Here is a 16,058-nt window from a genome sequence, read left to right as displayed (position 1 = left end):
GTGCATAAGGGGTCACCCACATGCATCGGGAATAGTCCAATACTTAGTAGAAAAAATGAAGCTACCCTACAAAAATTACCCCGTGTAAATCGGTCAAGTGGTTACTGAGATATAAGCCTCGCAAAAGCGTCCGCACGGCCGGCCGCTCATACTTAGAAATTTCCGTTAATGGGGCATTCCACGTCAATTGGGACAAAAAATGATCATTTTGAACCTCACCTCCTCCGATTTTTGCGAAACTTTGTGAAACTACTCATCTATATGTGAAAAGAAGGGAGACATATTTTTGTCAAGATATGACGTCACGTTTCCGAGATTCACGTCAACAAACATTGACTTAGGCAAGGCACATTATCATCTTTAAAGCGTCATAACCATTTAAGTTTTAGACATATCACCACGAGACAAAGTGTGAAATGGAGGGAATAGGTCAGGCTTCAATTTGAGGATAACAATACTGACGTAATTAACTAATTAGTGAACTTAATTAAAATTCAAAAAATAAATTTTGATTTTCTGAAAAATGGGTACCCTTCGATTTTGCTGATTTTTACATATTTTATTCTCCTATACATAAGCTACATCATATAAAAAATCCAGAATGGGCTGACGTCTACGTAACTGTCTTTTGGATTTCGTAATGTCTGGCACTCGCGTGTTTCGTTTTAGCAACCAAGGAAAGGCGCTACCCGGAGATGCTTCTTTCTACCCCAAACCAAAGCAAACCTAACCTGACCTGACGTGACCTGACCTAATCTAACACGCGTTAATATGTACCTAATCTAACACGCGTTAATATGTACAGCCCTCACGGCAGTTGCCGACTGGCCAAATGCTACCTACATAGATACGAACATTAGCCCTCGCCCCTCACGACAGTTGCCGGCTGGCCAGGCGTGTTTAACACTTAAGGCTGACCCGCTGCGAGCCAGCGACCTTTTGATTTCGAGGTGGGTACACTCGGCACACTTACTACTAATCCACGAAGATAGCTGGTCATCGTAAGCCAGTTTTTAATGATGAAATTGGCCATTCTCCTGGCAGCGCCTCTCTTTGGTTGCAAAAAGAAAATACGCCTGACTCTCCCAGCGCTAGGGGAGAAAAGCCCGGTTTAGCAAAAAAGGGAATTAAAAAAAAAACGGAATTTGAATTGTATGTGGGGTGGTGGGGAACTTAATCGTGTGCTAATTTCATGGCCCTAGATCAATATACCTATTCAAGACCAAATGAGGTTAAACGTGATCAAATTTGCTATAGTGACTATTTTGCGTTTATACGCCCATAGCTCTAAGAGATACTGGCCGATTTTCCTATTTCTTCCTTTATACGACATTCGTAGTGTTATGAGAATCTCCAGTTAATCTTACCATAAATTTGGCAGTTGGTGGCTTGCTAAGAGTAAGATGTCGTCGGCAGAGGCGGGGATCGGCCGACGCGGGAAACGTCATAGTCACATATTGTGTTTGCACCCTAATAATTTAATTTTACCAGTTGATTTTCGTATTTATTTGAACATTAGATTGCCTGTACATTTTTAAGCCTTCACACAAAATTTGACACGAATCGATCATAATCAGCGGTAAGAAGCGCGGTGCAAAGATGGAACCGTCCCGCGCCGGCACAGTCTACCATTCAGGCGGCAACGGCCGGCGCCGGCCGCCGAGCCGCTCCGGCAGGAATGTTTGACTTTACACCGCTATTACTAGAAAAGTTGTGGACCGATTTACCTATTTCTTGCACGGGAGGATTTGCAATTCAATTCTGGACAGCTACTGAAAGTTTGACGTTAATATAATAATTATGGCGTGAGTTATTGGCGATAAACAGGTGGAGTTAGCGAAATCGGCCCCTTCCACCGCCCGTGCTACGTTGCACTACTTGTTGCTATATCATCCAAAGTTATCTTTGGCTCACTCTAATTTTCTCAGCACATGTGCCTTACGTGTAGTGGAAGACAATATCTAAATTTGAGCAAAATCGAAGGGTACCCATTTTTCACAAATTACATTTTAAGAAATTAATTCAAAATAAAATAAATTCAAAATCACCAAAAAATGTAAAAATTGTCAAATTTTACTAGCATAACTCCTTATGTACAGGTTTCAGTTTGTTTGACATGGATAGCTTCAAAAATGTTGAAGCTATAGATCTTTGAAGATTGCAATACACGTCCAATTCTGCTCAAAAAGCAGAAGTTTAGCGACTTGTATCTCTGTAGCCCGAGGGCATATGACAAAATCCTTTCACCCTCAGAGGTTTCACCCAATAGCCAATAAGTATACCAAGTTTGAACGAAATCGCAGAGGTGGCCGATTTTGGCTGTCCCGGTTGACATGGAATGACCCTAATCTAAGGAAAGACTACGCTCGCTTCGCTCGCTCCGTAATTACGGAGCGAGCGAAGCGAGCATCCCTACAATCTTCAGCCAAAGTCCCTACAATCTTCAGCGTTTTACAAATCATGGCAAAACAAATTACTCGACCAAGAAATACAGTTCAAAAGGAAACGCGCTGAGAAGTTGAAGCATGACTGTGATGCTCAGCGTGGAGATCTCAGGAAGACTCTTTCTCTCTTTAAGTATTACTGGCTTCTGAACATTACCCGAAACATTGTAGCTACATTTCGGAAGAATCATGAGGCTGTTCATCATCGGAAACTACACAGAATCGGAATTGACAACAGTCTACGGCCTTGCGATCCCGATAGAGTCATTTTCAACTTTTCATCGAAGCCTATACCAACTCGGCTCAAGACCCTACTTGCATTTGGCTTAGAATTCAAGCTACCTGTGTGGAAGATCAGCTTTCATGGATATTTCCTTCATTTCGAGACACTCGTCCAGAAGTTATCGTCTTTGTCACTCCCTTCAAGATTTGATTTTCAAGATGTCAAGCAGCAGATTCGTACCGTGAGTTACAAGTTTTTCAACACGTTTCGTCCGTCCAGAGTGTTTTCACCAATATTTTCCAAAAATGATGTCAAGACTTTGAAGGATTTTGCATCTGACTCTTCTATTGTGGTAACTAGACCTGACAAGGGGAGGGGGGTCGTGATTTTAGATAAAGCTCAATATCTAGCAAAGATTACAAAGATACTGTCAGATCGCACTAAGTTTTGTCTTGTGAATGAGCCACTTCACAAACTGTTATTACGTGTAGAAGATAAAGTTAATAGGCTGCTCAGCAAGTTGAAAAAAGCATGTGCTATTACCGAACATACGTACAACGAACTGTATGCGTCTGGGTCCTCGCCAGGTATCCTATATGGTCTTATATAATACTGAACGAGGCCGGTGTAAATAAATTTTCAAGACCGAGGTCCTTACTGAATTTTTGAACGAGGCCGAAGGCCGAGTTCAAAAATCAGTTAGGACTGAGGTCTTGAAAATTTATCACCGGCCGAGTTTGGTATGTATTTTACTGTATGCCAACGATAAAATAATTGTCTAGACCGAAGCTCTTAGCCGTTTTTTGAACGAGGCCATCCCAAAATGTTGACTTGGTAATGCATTTTTGACCGTGGTCACTTTGCTTACACCAGTTATTACCACACCCCTCATGCTAATGTATTTGAATAGGCCAGGCATACAGTAAACCTAAGATCCACAAACCGAACTTACCTCTTCGTCCCATTTTCAGAGCTTGTGGCACTGCTACTTACGCCCTCGCGAAGTTCTTAGTTCCAATTCTTGCTCCCCTTACTGAGAATGAATTTACCGTTAAAAACAGCTACGAGTTCGTCACGGATTTAAAAACTTTCACATTTTCCGAAGATATGGTTATGGCCAGTTTTGACATTGAAAGTTTGTTTACTAACATACCTGTAGGTGAAACGGTTGACATAGCAATCAACTCTCTCTTCAGCCAGACTGACAGCGTCAGTGGCATCCCTCGGAAACTATTCCGCTCAATGTTAGATTTGTCAGTAACCAACTCGTTTTTCCTTTTCAACGGACAGTTGTACCAACAACTTGACGGCGTAGGGATGGGCCTACCACTTGGCCCTACCTTTGCCAACATTTTCTTATGCTTTCATGAGAAGAATTGGCTTACTACCTGCCCTTCTGAATTTCGTCCTGTCCTGTATAGGAGGTATGTTGATGATTGTTTTCTGGTCTTTCGACACGTCACTCATGTAGAAAAGTTTTTATCCTTCCTTAACGAGCAGCATCCAAAGATTAAGTTCACCAAAGAAGTAGAGTCCAACCAAACGCTACCCTTTTTGGATGTCAAGATAAAACGTATTGGCTCTTCTATTGAGACTTCCGTTTTCCACAAGCCTACCTTTACCGGACTAGGATTGAGCTTCTTTAGTTTCGTCCCATTTTCCATCAAGTGGGCAGTCATCCAGTCATTTATTTATCGCGCCTACCGTTTATTCTCGAGCTACAAGCTCTTCGATCTAGAGCTAAGATCCCTGAAAGGTTTTTTCTTGGATAACGGTTACCCAAGGTCGTTGGTAGATGCCGCCATTGCCAAGTTTCTTAACCCTATTAGTGGCAGGGGGGGGGGGGTTGTTTTTATCCACCCCTCAGGTTTTTCGGGAATATCTCCGAAACCGCTGAAGCTACGATGCTGAAATTTTCTGACTTTTCCTAAAACTAAATTGGGCACATTTCCTGAAAATTTCAAGTTCATAACTTTACCAGGGGCGGCTCCAGAGCACTGGGAATTGGGGGGTCCTATTCGTGAAGCGAGTCATTTGGGCGAAGATCACGACGCTGCACCAGTTTTACGAACAGTGAATGAAAGGTATCATGTGATAACATATACAGTTATTGTGCATCCTCTTTTGACACGTTTTTGCTATAATAGGCGGATCCAGGCGTCCAAAAAGGGGGGTTATGTTTTACCTCCCAACATAGGTGCCCTGACACCGCCTATGCATGACCAACACAATTGTAGTCGTTCTTTCATAAGAAAATTGTAACATGACAAGACCATTACCACCCTTTTTAGAAACAGTCCCAACAAAAACCTTATTTACTATACTTTTTGTGTACCCCCAATCTCAATGATCTGTATCCGCCTATGATTTTTGAAAATGCATATTTTTAGGATCCATGTGAATTTCTGGTTCATTCTCTATCGATCGGCAAAAGTTGCGTTAAGATTGGTTCAGAAACCTGGCCGTGATAAACAGTCTAAAATGTATCTGCAATTTGCCCGTTTTTACCCCCCTCTACCCCCCCCCCCCTATTGACATTTTTTAATTTTATTTTTTAGAAATGTAGATCACGTTGAGCGAAATCGAATGCCGTTTGAATTTTGAAAATCGGCCCGTTAGATCTCGAGATATCAAGGGGGGGTCGTAAACAGCCCCCCCCCCCTGCCACTAATAAGGGTAGCCAGGAGCCTGCCACTAATAGGGTTAACAGAAGGTTCATTACTATCACAAATCAACCACAGGTTGAAAAACTCGAAAGCTTTTTCACTTTGCCGTTTTTCGGAAAACGCTCAATTAAGCTCAAAAATGAAATAAGCGCTCTCCTACAAAAGTACTACCCATATCTAAGCCCGCGATTCATTCTCAGAAACAACTTCACTATTGGATCTCTGTTCAAGTTCAAGGACTCTATCCCTAAAATGTGTCGATCTGCTGTAGTTTATAAGTTCAGTTGTCCTTCGTGTGAAGGATCTTACATAGGTTCTACCTATGTTAGGCTCCACAGCAGAGTTTGTCAACACAAGGGTAGGTCACACAGAACGGGCGAACTCTTATCCAGTCCAGTAGCATCGTCTGTACGGGATCATTCTTTGGCATGTGACACCCCCTTCAGTATAGACGATTTCAAAATCATAGATCAAAAACGCTCAAACTTCAATTTACGAATTTTAGAATCTTTACACATATTTGAAGCGAAACCGACCATCAATGACCGATCATCTGCGTTTAAACTAAGTATCGTTCTGTAGGAAGACGACCGAACCAACACGAATGATGTTTTATGTCTTGTTTTTGTGAAGTGTGTGATGTGCATCGACTGATACCCTGCATCGACTGCTTGTATATTTATGTCAGCATGTAATTGTGTACTTGTCTATCTTAACACTGAAGATGACTTTGAATAAAGTCGAAACGTTTGAAAATGGATAAAGCAATTTTATGAAAAATATCGTGAACAGATCTAAAATTAAGTTTTTGATAAGCTATACCAAAGGTCTTTTGTCAGGAAACGCAACGGAAATCACCTTTACCTGAGGCATGTGTGACATAGACTGATAAGTTATCAATTCTCATCATAAGGGACACCATCAATAGGCTTCCCGGCCTCTCATTCTTGTTTTACACCTCTGCTGAAAGTGCGCTCGATCGCATCAGCGAATTCCATTTACCTTCCCACGCGACCGCAAAGAAAACAGGAAACTTCATATCTCATTCCCGACCGAGGCGGCGGGCGGGCGGCGCCGGCTCGATACCGTGTTGGACGCCTCCTAGCCGCACGCCTCCGCAGGCAGGTGGCGAGCCGACGGGTATTTCTCCAGCGCGCAGTGATTGCCATTAGAGTCACTTCCTTCAGATCTGTGCAACAGGATATCATTCCATCAGACGGGTGCCGGGGCGTATTACAGTGGCCAGCCACCGGCGATGCCGCTGATGCCGCTGTTTTGTCCCAGCAGCTCAGAGTACTGAAAAAGTCAACAATGAGCGCTGAATACTGAGCATTAAACAGCAGCACTGAGCATTGAGCAAGCCTTCGAGGACTGCCCGACACCCCGCCATTCGGCGAGTCCAATATCGATCGTACAGCCGTCACCGATTTGTCCGTCTCTGACCTACCCTCTCTCCGGTTGTCAGTCCTGCTACGTGAGTACAGTCTATTTCGAATGTCGATCCGTTCGTTTTTGACCTCCCGTCTCTCTAATTCGCAGTTCAGTTACCTACTGTCCAGTGTCGATCCGTTCATCTCTGACCTCTCCCTCTCCGTTTCGCAGTCCGGCCGCTGTCGGTGTCAATCCTGGGCTCCGCACAGACCTCGCTGGAGCCCGGCCATCCGTACGAGCTGGTGTGTCACATCGTGGGCTCTCGACCACCGGCCAATGTCACCTGGTGGATTGGGCAACGACGACTCACCGGAGACACGCTCATGGTAAGGGACGGACAGTTTGCCACACATCACCAGAAACGCGCTCATGGTGGGGGAAATCCTGGCCTCCGCCGAGGGAATGGTTGGAACTTGGAGTGTGCTATAAATTGGGAATATTATAAATTTGTTTTATTTGTGAAGGAGTGATATAAGTAGCAGAAAGTAGGATATTTGCATGCATGAGAAATACGAGAAAGATTTCCGACTAACCGAATTATAACTTAGTTTTAGATAGAAAGCTAGGTTTATTTTGATACGCATTACATAATGTTCTGCCTGGTTACGTTCTTTGTGATGAGGCAGTCCCGTGACCTTGGGTGACAGGTGTCAGGTGCCGGGACCGTCCCTGTTTTCCGCCTCAGATCATCGCTCTAGTATGGCGTGACCCAGCGCCATTAGTGTTCACGACCCCGGTGCTAGAGCCGCGACCGGCCGCTCTGACACGACGAACCAGCCGAAGCAAACAGCCCTCCGCGGCACGAGTCCATTGGGCGGCGGCCCTAACGTATGGCGGAGTGTCCGTCTGTGGCATTTATCGCCGACCCCCCGGGCAATGTCGCATGGAATTGTGATTTTGCGCCGCGGCTGACGATATTTATCTTGCTGTGCCGTAAATGAGAGATCGTGCCACACTGACGCCGATTGATGGACCATTGCATTGGCAGGGTGAAATGCAATTCGCGGGGCTCATTGGCACGGCTGAAAATATTGTGGTCATCAATTGCAGGTTGCCACCTAAAAATGACCGACTCTGGCACCCAACACTTTTTAACCGAAATATGATGGCATCAATACAGTGACTATATAATATGTATGATTAGCTTTGGCTCTGTCAATGTTGGAAAACATGCTCTTATGTTCAACGCACACGGTGAAGCATTACACATTCATTGTTTACAGATACAGCAGCACACTCCGCCGAGGCTGACCGGCGGCTGTGCGGTGACCTCAGCGCCCCGGTGTCCACAGGAGATGAGCCAGGGTAACATCACGAGCAGCACTCTGCCTTTCACGCCCACTGCGGCAGACAACGGCCGGTTCCTCCGCTGTCGAGCAGAGAACCGTCTGGTCAGGGACGGAGTCCTCGAGGACAGCAGGGTGCTCAACGTGCGCTGTGAGTGGACGCAAAGCGTGGTTCAGTTATGATATGAAATGTCGCCTGCTGCATGATAGGTAACTTATGTAATAACGCCTATTATTTGACCGCATTTAATTGTCAGCGTTGAATTCCAGTCGTCAATTTTGTCACATAGTTAAAAGGGAAGTACTAATTAAGTCATTCCAAGCCCAGGGACCCCGTCCACACGGTTGCTCGGCGGTCATTTGGCGGGGTCAGTGCTAGTTGGCCAGAGTCACGCAGTAACAGTCTGTCTGTTCTGGTTTGGTTTTGGGGTTACGCTAGGATTGAAGGTCAACTTTGGTAGCAAGTCCACCACTGCATACGTTCTCTGTTTTGTTTGTCCCACGGATACAATGAAATGAACTCAAATACATCATTAGGGATGCCAATGTTGGAGCTTCACTAGAAACCGAATTATCCTAGATGAGCTGGCCGAACATAATCGAGCTAAAAGACTATATCCCATCAGTTGGAATTGTATATTGTTGGCTGCAAGCAGGCTCAACCTCTTCAAATGTCGCAAGCCGTAAAAGGAAATGATTGTTATAAGCACAAGTAAATATACAAAATGAAAACTTTGTCCCATTCCGGAAGTTCAGAAGATTAATCTAAAATCGAAGGGATGTTATTTAGGTCCTCCAATCTCCAAAAAGGAAAATTGAGTCCTTGTCTATAAATGTTCGTCGTTCGGTAGGCACTGAATACTCAGCGCTAAATTGAATGCAAAGTTTCATGTCTCGCAAATCAATGCCGAAAATAATTTTAAGGAAGTGCGCGCAATATTGTTACAAAGTGAATTTCTTATTTCCAGGTTTAAAAGCATCAAACTTGTTATGCTGTATTTGCTGTGGTTGTCCCTGTTGCCCATCACTTCTATCTTGATTGGTATTTGAATACATGTATTAACGTGCTGTGCGCTGACGGGCGTTTTGTGTCGTTTCAGTCGCTCCCATCGTGAGTTTGCGATTGGGTCCGTCTCTGGACCCAAAGAACATACGGGAAGGCCAGGACGTCTACTTCGAGTGTGACATCAAGGCCAATCCCGTCATTTACAGCCTGAGCTGGCTACATAACGTGAGTAACCGACGGATGTTTGGCATTCGCAGCATAAATACTGCGATCAAACGGCACAACAAAATGTCTAGAAAACAATCAATTTCACATCGCTGGAAAGGTGCCTACATTTATCCAGACTAATCATGCATATAATTTGCATGTGTATAATCATACAGTCCAACAGACAGTCATTCCTGAGAACGAACATCGTTAGGCACCTGCCCCAGGCGTCCGATGTCACGGCCTTTATCCGATCCATCAGCTCCGCTGTGTATGTGAGTCGTCTTCCGGTCATCGCGGCGGCCCAGGGGCCTCAGTGGCGCTCACTGCAGCCGGAAAATCTCTGCGGCGAAGATGATGCGGCTGTGGCGAGGTTAAGCCGCACCAGGCGCGTCGATTTATGGCGCTCTCAAGATAAAGCGACGGTGGCGGCGCGGCTTACGAGCGCGCCGGCCACCGGATGCGACCGCCGAGCACGTCATGACACGGCCGGGGCCGGGATTCCAGCACTATCAGGGTTTAGGGCCGGCCGGCCGACGGAGAACGACCGGATACGGCCGGCTGGGTACGCCGCAGGGCTGCTCTGCCGCCACGCCAGTCTCCGTCCTCCCCGGTCGGACTGTTTATCGGGGGAAAGGAAGGGGAATGTCCCTCCAAACCCGCCCGTCAACTGTTTGTAATCGCCATCCACTGTCTGCATTGAGGTATCTTTATGTTTCTAATCAATTGCCGGCCGGGGTGTCTCTCTCATTCTTTCTTTGGTCTGTTTGTTTGGGTGACTCCTACCCTGCACCAATTGTCTGCCTGGACAGCGTCTCTCACTCAGACAACCCTCTGCATGCTGGTGTTGCTGCGACGGTAGAGCCACGGTAAACAGCGCTGTTGGAAACTGGGGGCGATGGCTTGGAAGGGATGCGCGGCAGTTCCTTAGTAGGAGCAAGGGAGCGGCTGCCGGCGCACCCTTCATTTTGCTATTACTCTCAGCGACTGAAAAACAAGGGGGACTTGCATCCAAGCATAAATCGTGTTCTGACATAAGCTTTTGTTAACGTCAACCATTTTAAGTGAATGGTCAATCTGATCTCTTATGCAGAGGCGTGTTTTTCATTCGCAATCAGGAAAATAGAAATGTGTCGTCGGCAGTGCTGCAAAAAAAAATTGTTTGTATGTAAATATTTTTAAGTTTTGCTTTATAGGTCTGGATCATTTCTGATGTTTTGATAACTGTTCCACACATTTTACGCACAAATGATTAAATTTGAGCATATAGCATATCCCGCGCCGGGCCGGGGGGGGGGGGTGTTTGAACACCCCCCCCCCCCCACTTGCGGTTTTTGGCACACCTGTTCGTGCATCTTTTCCGCACATGTTGTGAAAATTTCAGACCCAGGTCACCTTAGGTCAGGTCACCAGGTCACGCCAAGTGACCTCACCTCAGAAAAAAATAAGAATGCTCGTCATAGCTACACCGACTGAACGATTGCCTTGAAACTTTCAGCGATTGATTAGAGCAACACTATCTAAAATAATGTATATCTCGGAATTTTGATATCGGTGACCTAAGGTCAGGTCAATTTTGCGGCCTCTCCATTATCAGTCAATGGGGGAAAATTGAAAAGCGTCTGTTTTGCACGAACGCTATTCTAGACACTGTCAAACATCGAGATGTAGGTAGAATAGACACACTGAACCAGAAAATGGCAGCTGTGACCCCTCGTTATGTCCTCGAGGTCATCTCAGGTCACGAACAGAATCCAGTGGCGGATCCAGGGGGGGGGGCAAAATGGGCATTTGCCCCCCCCCCAACGGCATAATTTTAAGATTACGCCTATGGGCGATGCATGGAAAGAATCGATAAATTGTTATGGTTTGCCCCCCCCCCCAAAAAAAAAACTCTGAGCTAGATCCACCTCTGAAGTCTGACAGAATCTAACAGTTTTTCGATGATAACTTCTGATAGAGGCGTGCTAGAGCGCTGAAAACGCCTTAGATGTGTTCGGCTCGACGTTGCAGAGCGACTGATATGTAACATGACCTTTTCCGGTCAGGTCATGACCTTGACCTGAGGTCAAATTTTCAAGTTGACCTTTCAAGGTCAAACATTCGACGCGTCTCGACGAGAGGAACACGATGCTGGCAAAAGTAATGTCATAGCTCTTTTGAGTCAAAAGTTATTGCCGAAAAAAACGTTTTTCGTAAAAACGGCTATTTTTGGAGTTTTTGCCCTCTGGAGACTAAACCGTTGACCTGAGGTCAAATCTGAGAACATTTCTCAGAAAGGTCTGTAAAAGGGCTATCGAATGCGCTTTTTGCGGCACTGTAGCTCTATCGGTTCCCGAGATAGCCGTTGGCAGTTTCCAAAATGTTGAAATAGTCAACATTTTACCTTTGGTGACCTCTGGTGACCTGACCTTTGACCTGACTCCTGACCCAAAAAATGGCTGAAGTGTTTTCGACCTTATTTTTGACGTTCTTTCGATTGCCGCTTACCGCGTGTCGCTACGTGGCCTAGGAGCCGAGTTAGAAGGGGGGGGGTGTTCAGACACCCCCCGCGGCCCGGCGCGGAATCTCAGAGCACCGGCCCGGCGCGGGATATGAAAACGACATGATTATAAAGAATGTTTCACCGTGTATGATATGCAGATATGCGTCTGATATGCGTCTTGTCTTCGAACCTATCCCTCGGGAATGCTTAGTACGCATGTCAGCAGCTGCATCACCACAGGGGAGGGTGTGTGGGTCCTTCTTGGTGGTGTGCGGCTCCTGTTGTCTGCCCGCTGGAGATAACGCAGGAGACGAAGTTCCCCACTCAGCTGCGCTGACGTGAAAGATGGCCTTCCTTCTCCTTTCATTGCGTGAAGCCGACCTTGCCAGTACTACACTGCTTTCAAACTACGCAAGCACTAGGTACCTCACAGTGACATAACTGACCTTGGTCACTGAGTTATGCCGGATGCCGGTATTGTAGAGGAAATATTTAAAGGTTTTTAAACGCTCTTTCAGTGTTGGATAACCATGTCATCAAAACGTTTTGGATGTAGGTAATTGAAGCCTGTTACATAGAGGCCTAATTCGACCCTTTCTCATGAAGGGATGATGACTGCGTCGCACGAGCGAGTGTTGTGTATTATAGCAAGGTATAGATAGGTGGAATAAATAAACTGCACGAAAATAACCGTGCGATAGGCTAGTCTGTAACAACAATAAGCTAATAAGCTTCTGCCACTGTAATGATCTGTGTTTCCGTTCCAGGACCGTCCGATAGTGCCCAGTCTTCCCTCTGTTGAGGCCGACATTGTCAGTATCAACGGACACAGTCTGGTGATCCGGAACCTGACGCGACGCTCGGCAGGACGATACGTGTGCCGTGCGGTCAACCCAGAGGGAGAAACGGACAGCCGGCCCATACACATGGCTGTGCTGTGTAAGTATACGGTGCTCGAATTTTCTCGAAGTCAAAGGCAGTAAATAAGACTGAAAGTAATCAACTTTTTCTACTGCTTTATTTCATTGCTTCCATTCATAAGTTCGCAATGTATAGAATTATATTGGACATTGATGTCTTGTAGTGAAATAATAATCATTACTAACGACACCGCTGCCCACACGGCACGAATACAGAGCAATCCCGCGAAGGTGTTCATCGATAGCTGGCTTTGGACCCATGATAGCTGCAGACCCATTGGCATTCCCGTTTGCCGATGGCTCCTGCCCGGGTGACCGAACTTTTCCCACTCACGAAGGCGATTATCGCTCTGGCCCCAGTCAGGAGTGGGGGCCTTGTTAGGTATTCCCCATGCAATTACATAATTGAACTGCTGCGTCAAACTTGCGGCCTCTAGGCAGTACATTTCCAGGAAGCTATCCTCATGTGGATACTAAGTGGGATTGGGAACGTCATTTAGGCCGCCATTCTTTTGCTATTTGTTATTCGTTGTTTAGGGCTGCGTCGGATCTGTATCTGGTTCAGAAGTAGGTAGCCGCGGTTACTCTTATTTGTATGACCTAAGCCCTGTTAGTCGCTTCGTCTCGAGGACGGGCTTCGTAGCGTTCAATGTAGTCAAGATGGCAGCACCAAGTGATTCGTCATCCCCAGAAGTGGTGTTCTGCCTAGTTCAGTTCAACTCTAAGAGTTTATCACAGCTCATCACATAGGCGTAGGAACAGGGGGGGGGGGGGCCGGGGGGCCATGGCCCCCCCACTTTCGGAGGTGGGGGGGCCAGCAATGTTAACTGGCCCCCCACTTTTTGCTGACTAAGTGTCTATCTGTACCTACCGCCCGGTACCCTAAACACCAGAACTTGACAACTATTCAGCTTGCCCTTTGGTGAAGATTCCCTTTGGTTTCTACAGCGTTATTGACCGCAATTTCCTTCACTCAATGAAGAAAACCATATCAGAGACAAGACTGTGAGTCCTGGTGCCGCAGCATTTTGCTGATTACGATGCACGGGACAGCGAGCACTGAAAGGGTATAGGTAAGACAATACTAGCACGGTGCAGGAGAATGCGTATACAAACGACCAACGCTTGACCAGATCTGCTTCATGGGGTCGGCATAGTTCGTCAAAGGCGTACTAGCTGGGGGCCAGGGTGACCATGCCCCCGCCTCGGTTGAAACAGGCTGGGGGCTAGCAATGTCTGTATCTGCCCCTCCATTTGCCCCCACCCCCCCCCCCAAACAAACAATGGGCCCCCATGGGCGTATGGGGCTCTGGCACTTATTCGATTATCACGAGGCTCAAGAATCCCACGCCAGCTATTAACAGCTTCCAAACCAGTCTTTGAGGGTCCTACACTGATCTCGGAGGGCCCTTCAATGGCGGTCAAGCGCCCACATTGACCACTGAGAACCCACATTGACCTCTGAGGGTCCTCCACTGGCATTTGAGGGCCCCTAAACCGGCCTCAAGGGCCCAGCCGACGTCTGAGGGCCTCACACCGGCCTCTGGTGGCCTCATTTCTGTCTCTGGGGTCCCAAGACTTGCCTTTAGGTGCCTCTGAGGGCCCCGCACTGAATTCTGGAGACCCGATGCCGGCCTCTAAGGGTCTGCATCGGCCTCTGATGGTCCATCTTGGCCTTAGGGGTCCAACGCCGGCCCATGCCGGTCTGTTACGGTCCCACACTGACCTCTAAGGGCCCATGCTGGCCTGTAAGGACCCACATTAGCCTCTGAGTGAGGGCCTTGCACTGGATTCTGAAGACCGATGCTGGCCTCAGAGGCCCATCTTGGTTTTTGAGGGCCTTCTGCTGGCCTCTGGGGTCCAACGCCGGCCCATGCCGGCATTTTAGGGTCCCACACTGACCTCTGAGGGCCCATGCTGTCCTGTAAGGACCCACATTAGCCTCTGATGGCCCAAGTCGGCATTAAGGTCTCAAACTGCTCTTTGCAGGCCCTGTACTGGTCTCTGAGGGCCTTAACCCTCGCCGGCCGAGGGGGGTGCCGCCCCTCCATACAGTTTTTTTTTCGCGATAGCTCCGAACACGCCGGTGATAGAGAGCTGAAGCTTGGTATACCTGACCTTTGAATCAAGCCGGATCTTTTGACACCAACCGCATTTTCGGGTCAGATCAGGTCACTGACCTATGAGGTCATAAGTGAACCTCTGCACGATCTTCAGATGTCGCAACTTCGCCCTCACTGTCAGAGGAGATTTCACAGGGAAATGAACCTTGCAGGACCTAGTATCCATTAGGAGTCTCACAACTTGTACATCTCGGATTTTCTTAAGGTCATATGAGGTCAGGTCATTTTCGTGACCTCACCATTAGGTATAAGTCAATAGGGATAAACTGAAAACTTTTTTCTGGCGCCGGGAACGATCTTCAACTACCTCAAGCACACCGAATCGTGATTTCATGCACTCCTTGCAAGGTTCGATGCGTCACTTTTGCAATGTTGACCTTGCGCGACGTCATTCATGACGTTATAAGGGTGATTTTAGTTTTTCGTCAATAACTACCGATCAAATTGAGCTAGCGAGTCGGGAAAGCCACCATTGGACTCAGGAAGACCTTCCGAATCGAAGGCCATGAGACATGACCTCATTCGACCAATTTCGTGACCTGGGAGCGCTGACCTGACCGTGACCCGAAGTCAACACTCTAATTTTACCTCACCCAAACAAAAAGTATATCATTCGACGCGCCTGAGAGAGGCTAACACGATGCTGGCAAAATTGCGGCTCTGTGGCCGTTTTTTTGCGAAGTTATTCACCAAAAATGGAACTGTGCCTTGAGGCACTTGGCTTGACCTCAGGTCAACGGTTGACCTAGGACCTTAGAATCGGGTATCGCCTGAGCCTCGGGTATCGCTGCGTCTCGTAACGGCGCACACGCTCGTTTTTTCCGCGACGCGCTAGCTCCACCTTAGGCGAAACGGCAAGGGGGGTCGTACCTGCTCCCCGCCCCCTCGGCCGTCGCGTATGTAGAAAACTTATAGGTCCGGGCCGGCGAGTGTTAAACGGCCTCAGAGGGCCCAGACCGGCCTCTAAAAGTCCCACACCGGCCTCTGACAGTCAATCAGCCCAGTTGCAGTGGTCGCTAATATAAAACCTCTTAAAAACGTTACAGGCCTGGCTGAGCCTAACTGGGCCGTTCATGCTGATTTTTATAGGTATATTGAAAAGACTCGCTTTGCACATTTCACGCTTGCTCTTAATGAAAAAGCTGCTGGATGCCTCTGGAATTTGCATGGGTGCCAACGGCTGCGGAGGACAGGAGAGCGCGTCAATCAGTTTGAGTTTATGGACGGGACTCTCCCTGAAATTTAACTACTTTTATTTTTGGTTTTG

The 16,058-nt window shown here is 47.1% G+C and overlaps 1 protein-coding gene across 1 annotated transcript in view; it reads left to right on the top strand.

Moving 5' to 3' along the window:
• Nucleotides 1–16,058, top strand: part of LOC122380626 (nephrin-like) — a 67,770-nt gene that overhangs the window by 47,683 nt on the left and 4,029 nt on the right. Inside the window, exons 6-9 of the mRNA XM_043363957.1 lie at nt 6,936–7,090; nt 8,057–8,201; nt 9,151–9,281; nt 12,516–12,687. Of these exons, the coding sequence (XP_043219892.1) occupies nt 6,936–7,090; nt 8,057–8,201; nt 9,151–9,281; nt 12,516–12,687 (603 nt within the window). The remainder of the gene's footprint in view (nt 1–6,935; nt 7,091–8,056; nt 8,202–9,150; nt 9,282–12,515; nt 12,688–16,058) is intronic.

Source organism: Amphibalanus amphitrite, unplaced genomic scaffold, assembly GCF_019059575.1.
Source record: "Amphibalanus amphitrite isolate SeventyFive unplaced genomic scaffold, NRLGWU_Aamphi_draft 000102F_arrow, whole genome shotgun sequence".
NCBI lineage: Eukaryota > Metazoa > Arthropoda > Thecostraca > Balanomorpha > Balanidae > Amphibalanus > Amphibalanus amphitrite.
This window is presented reverse-complemented; position numbering and strand designations above follow the sequence as displayed.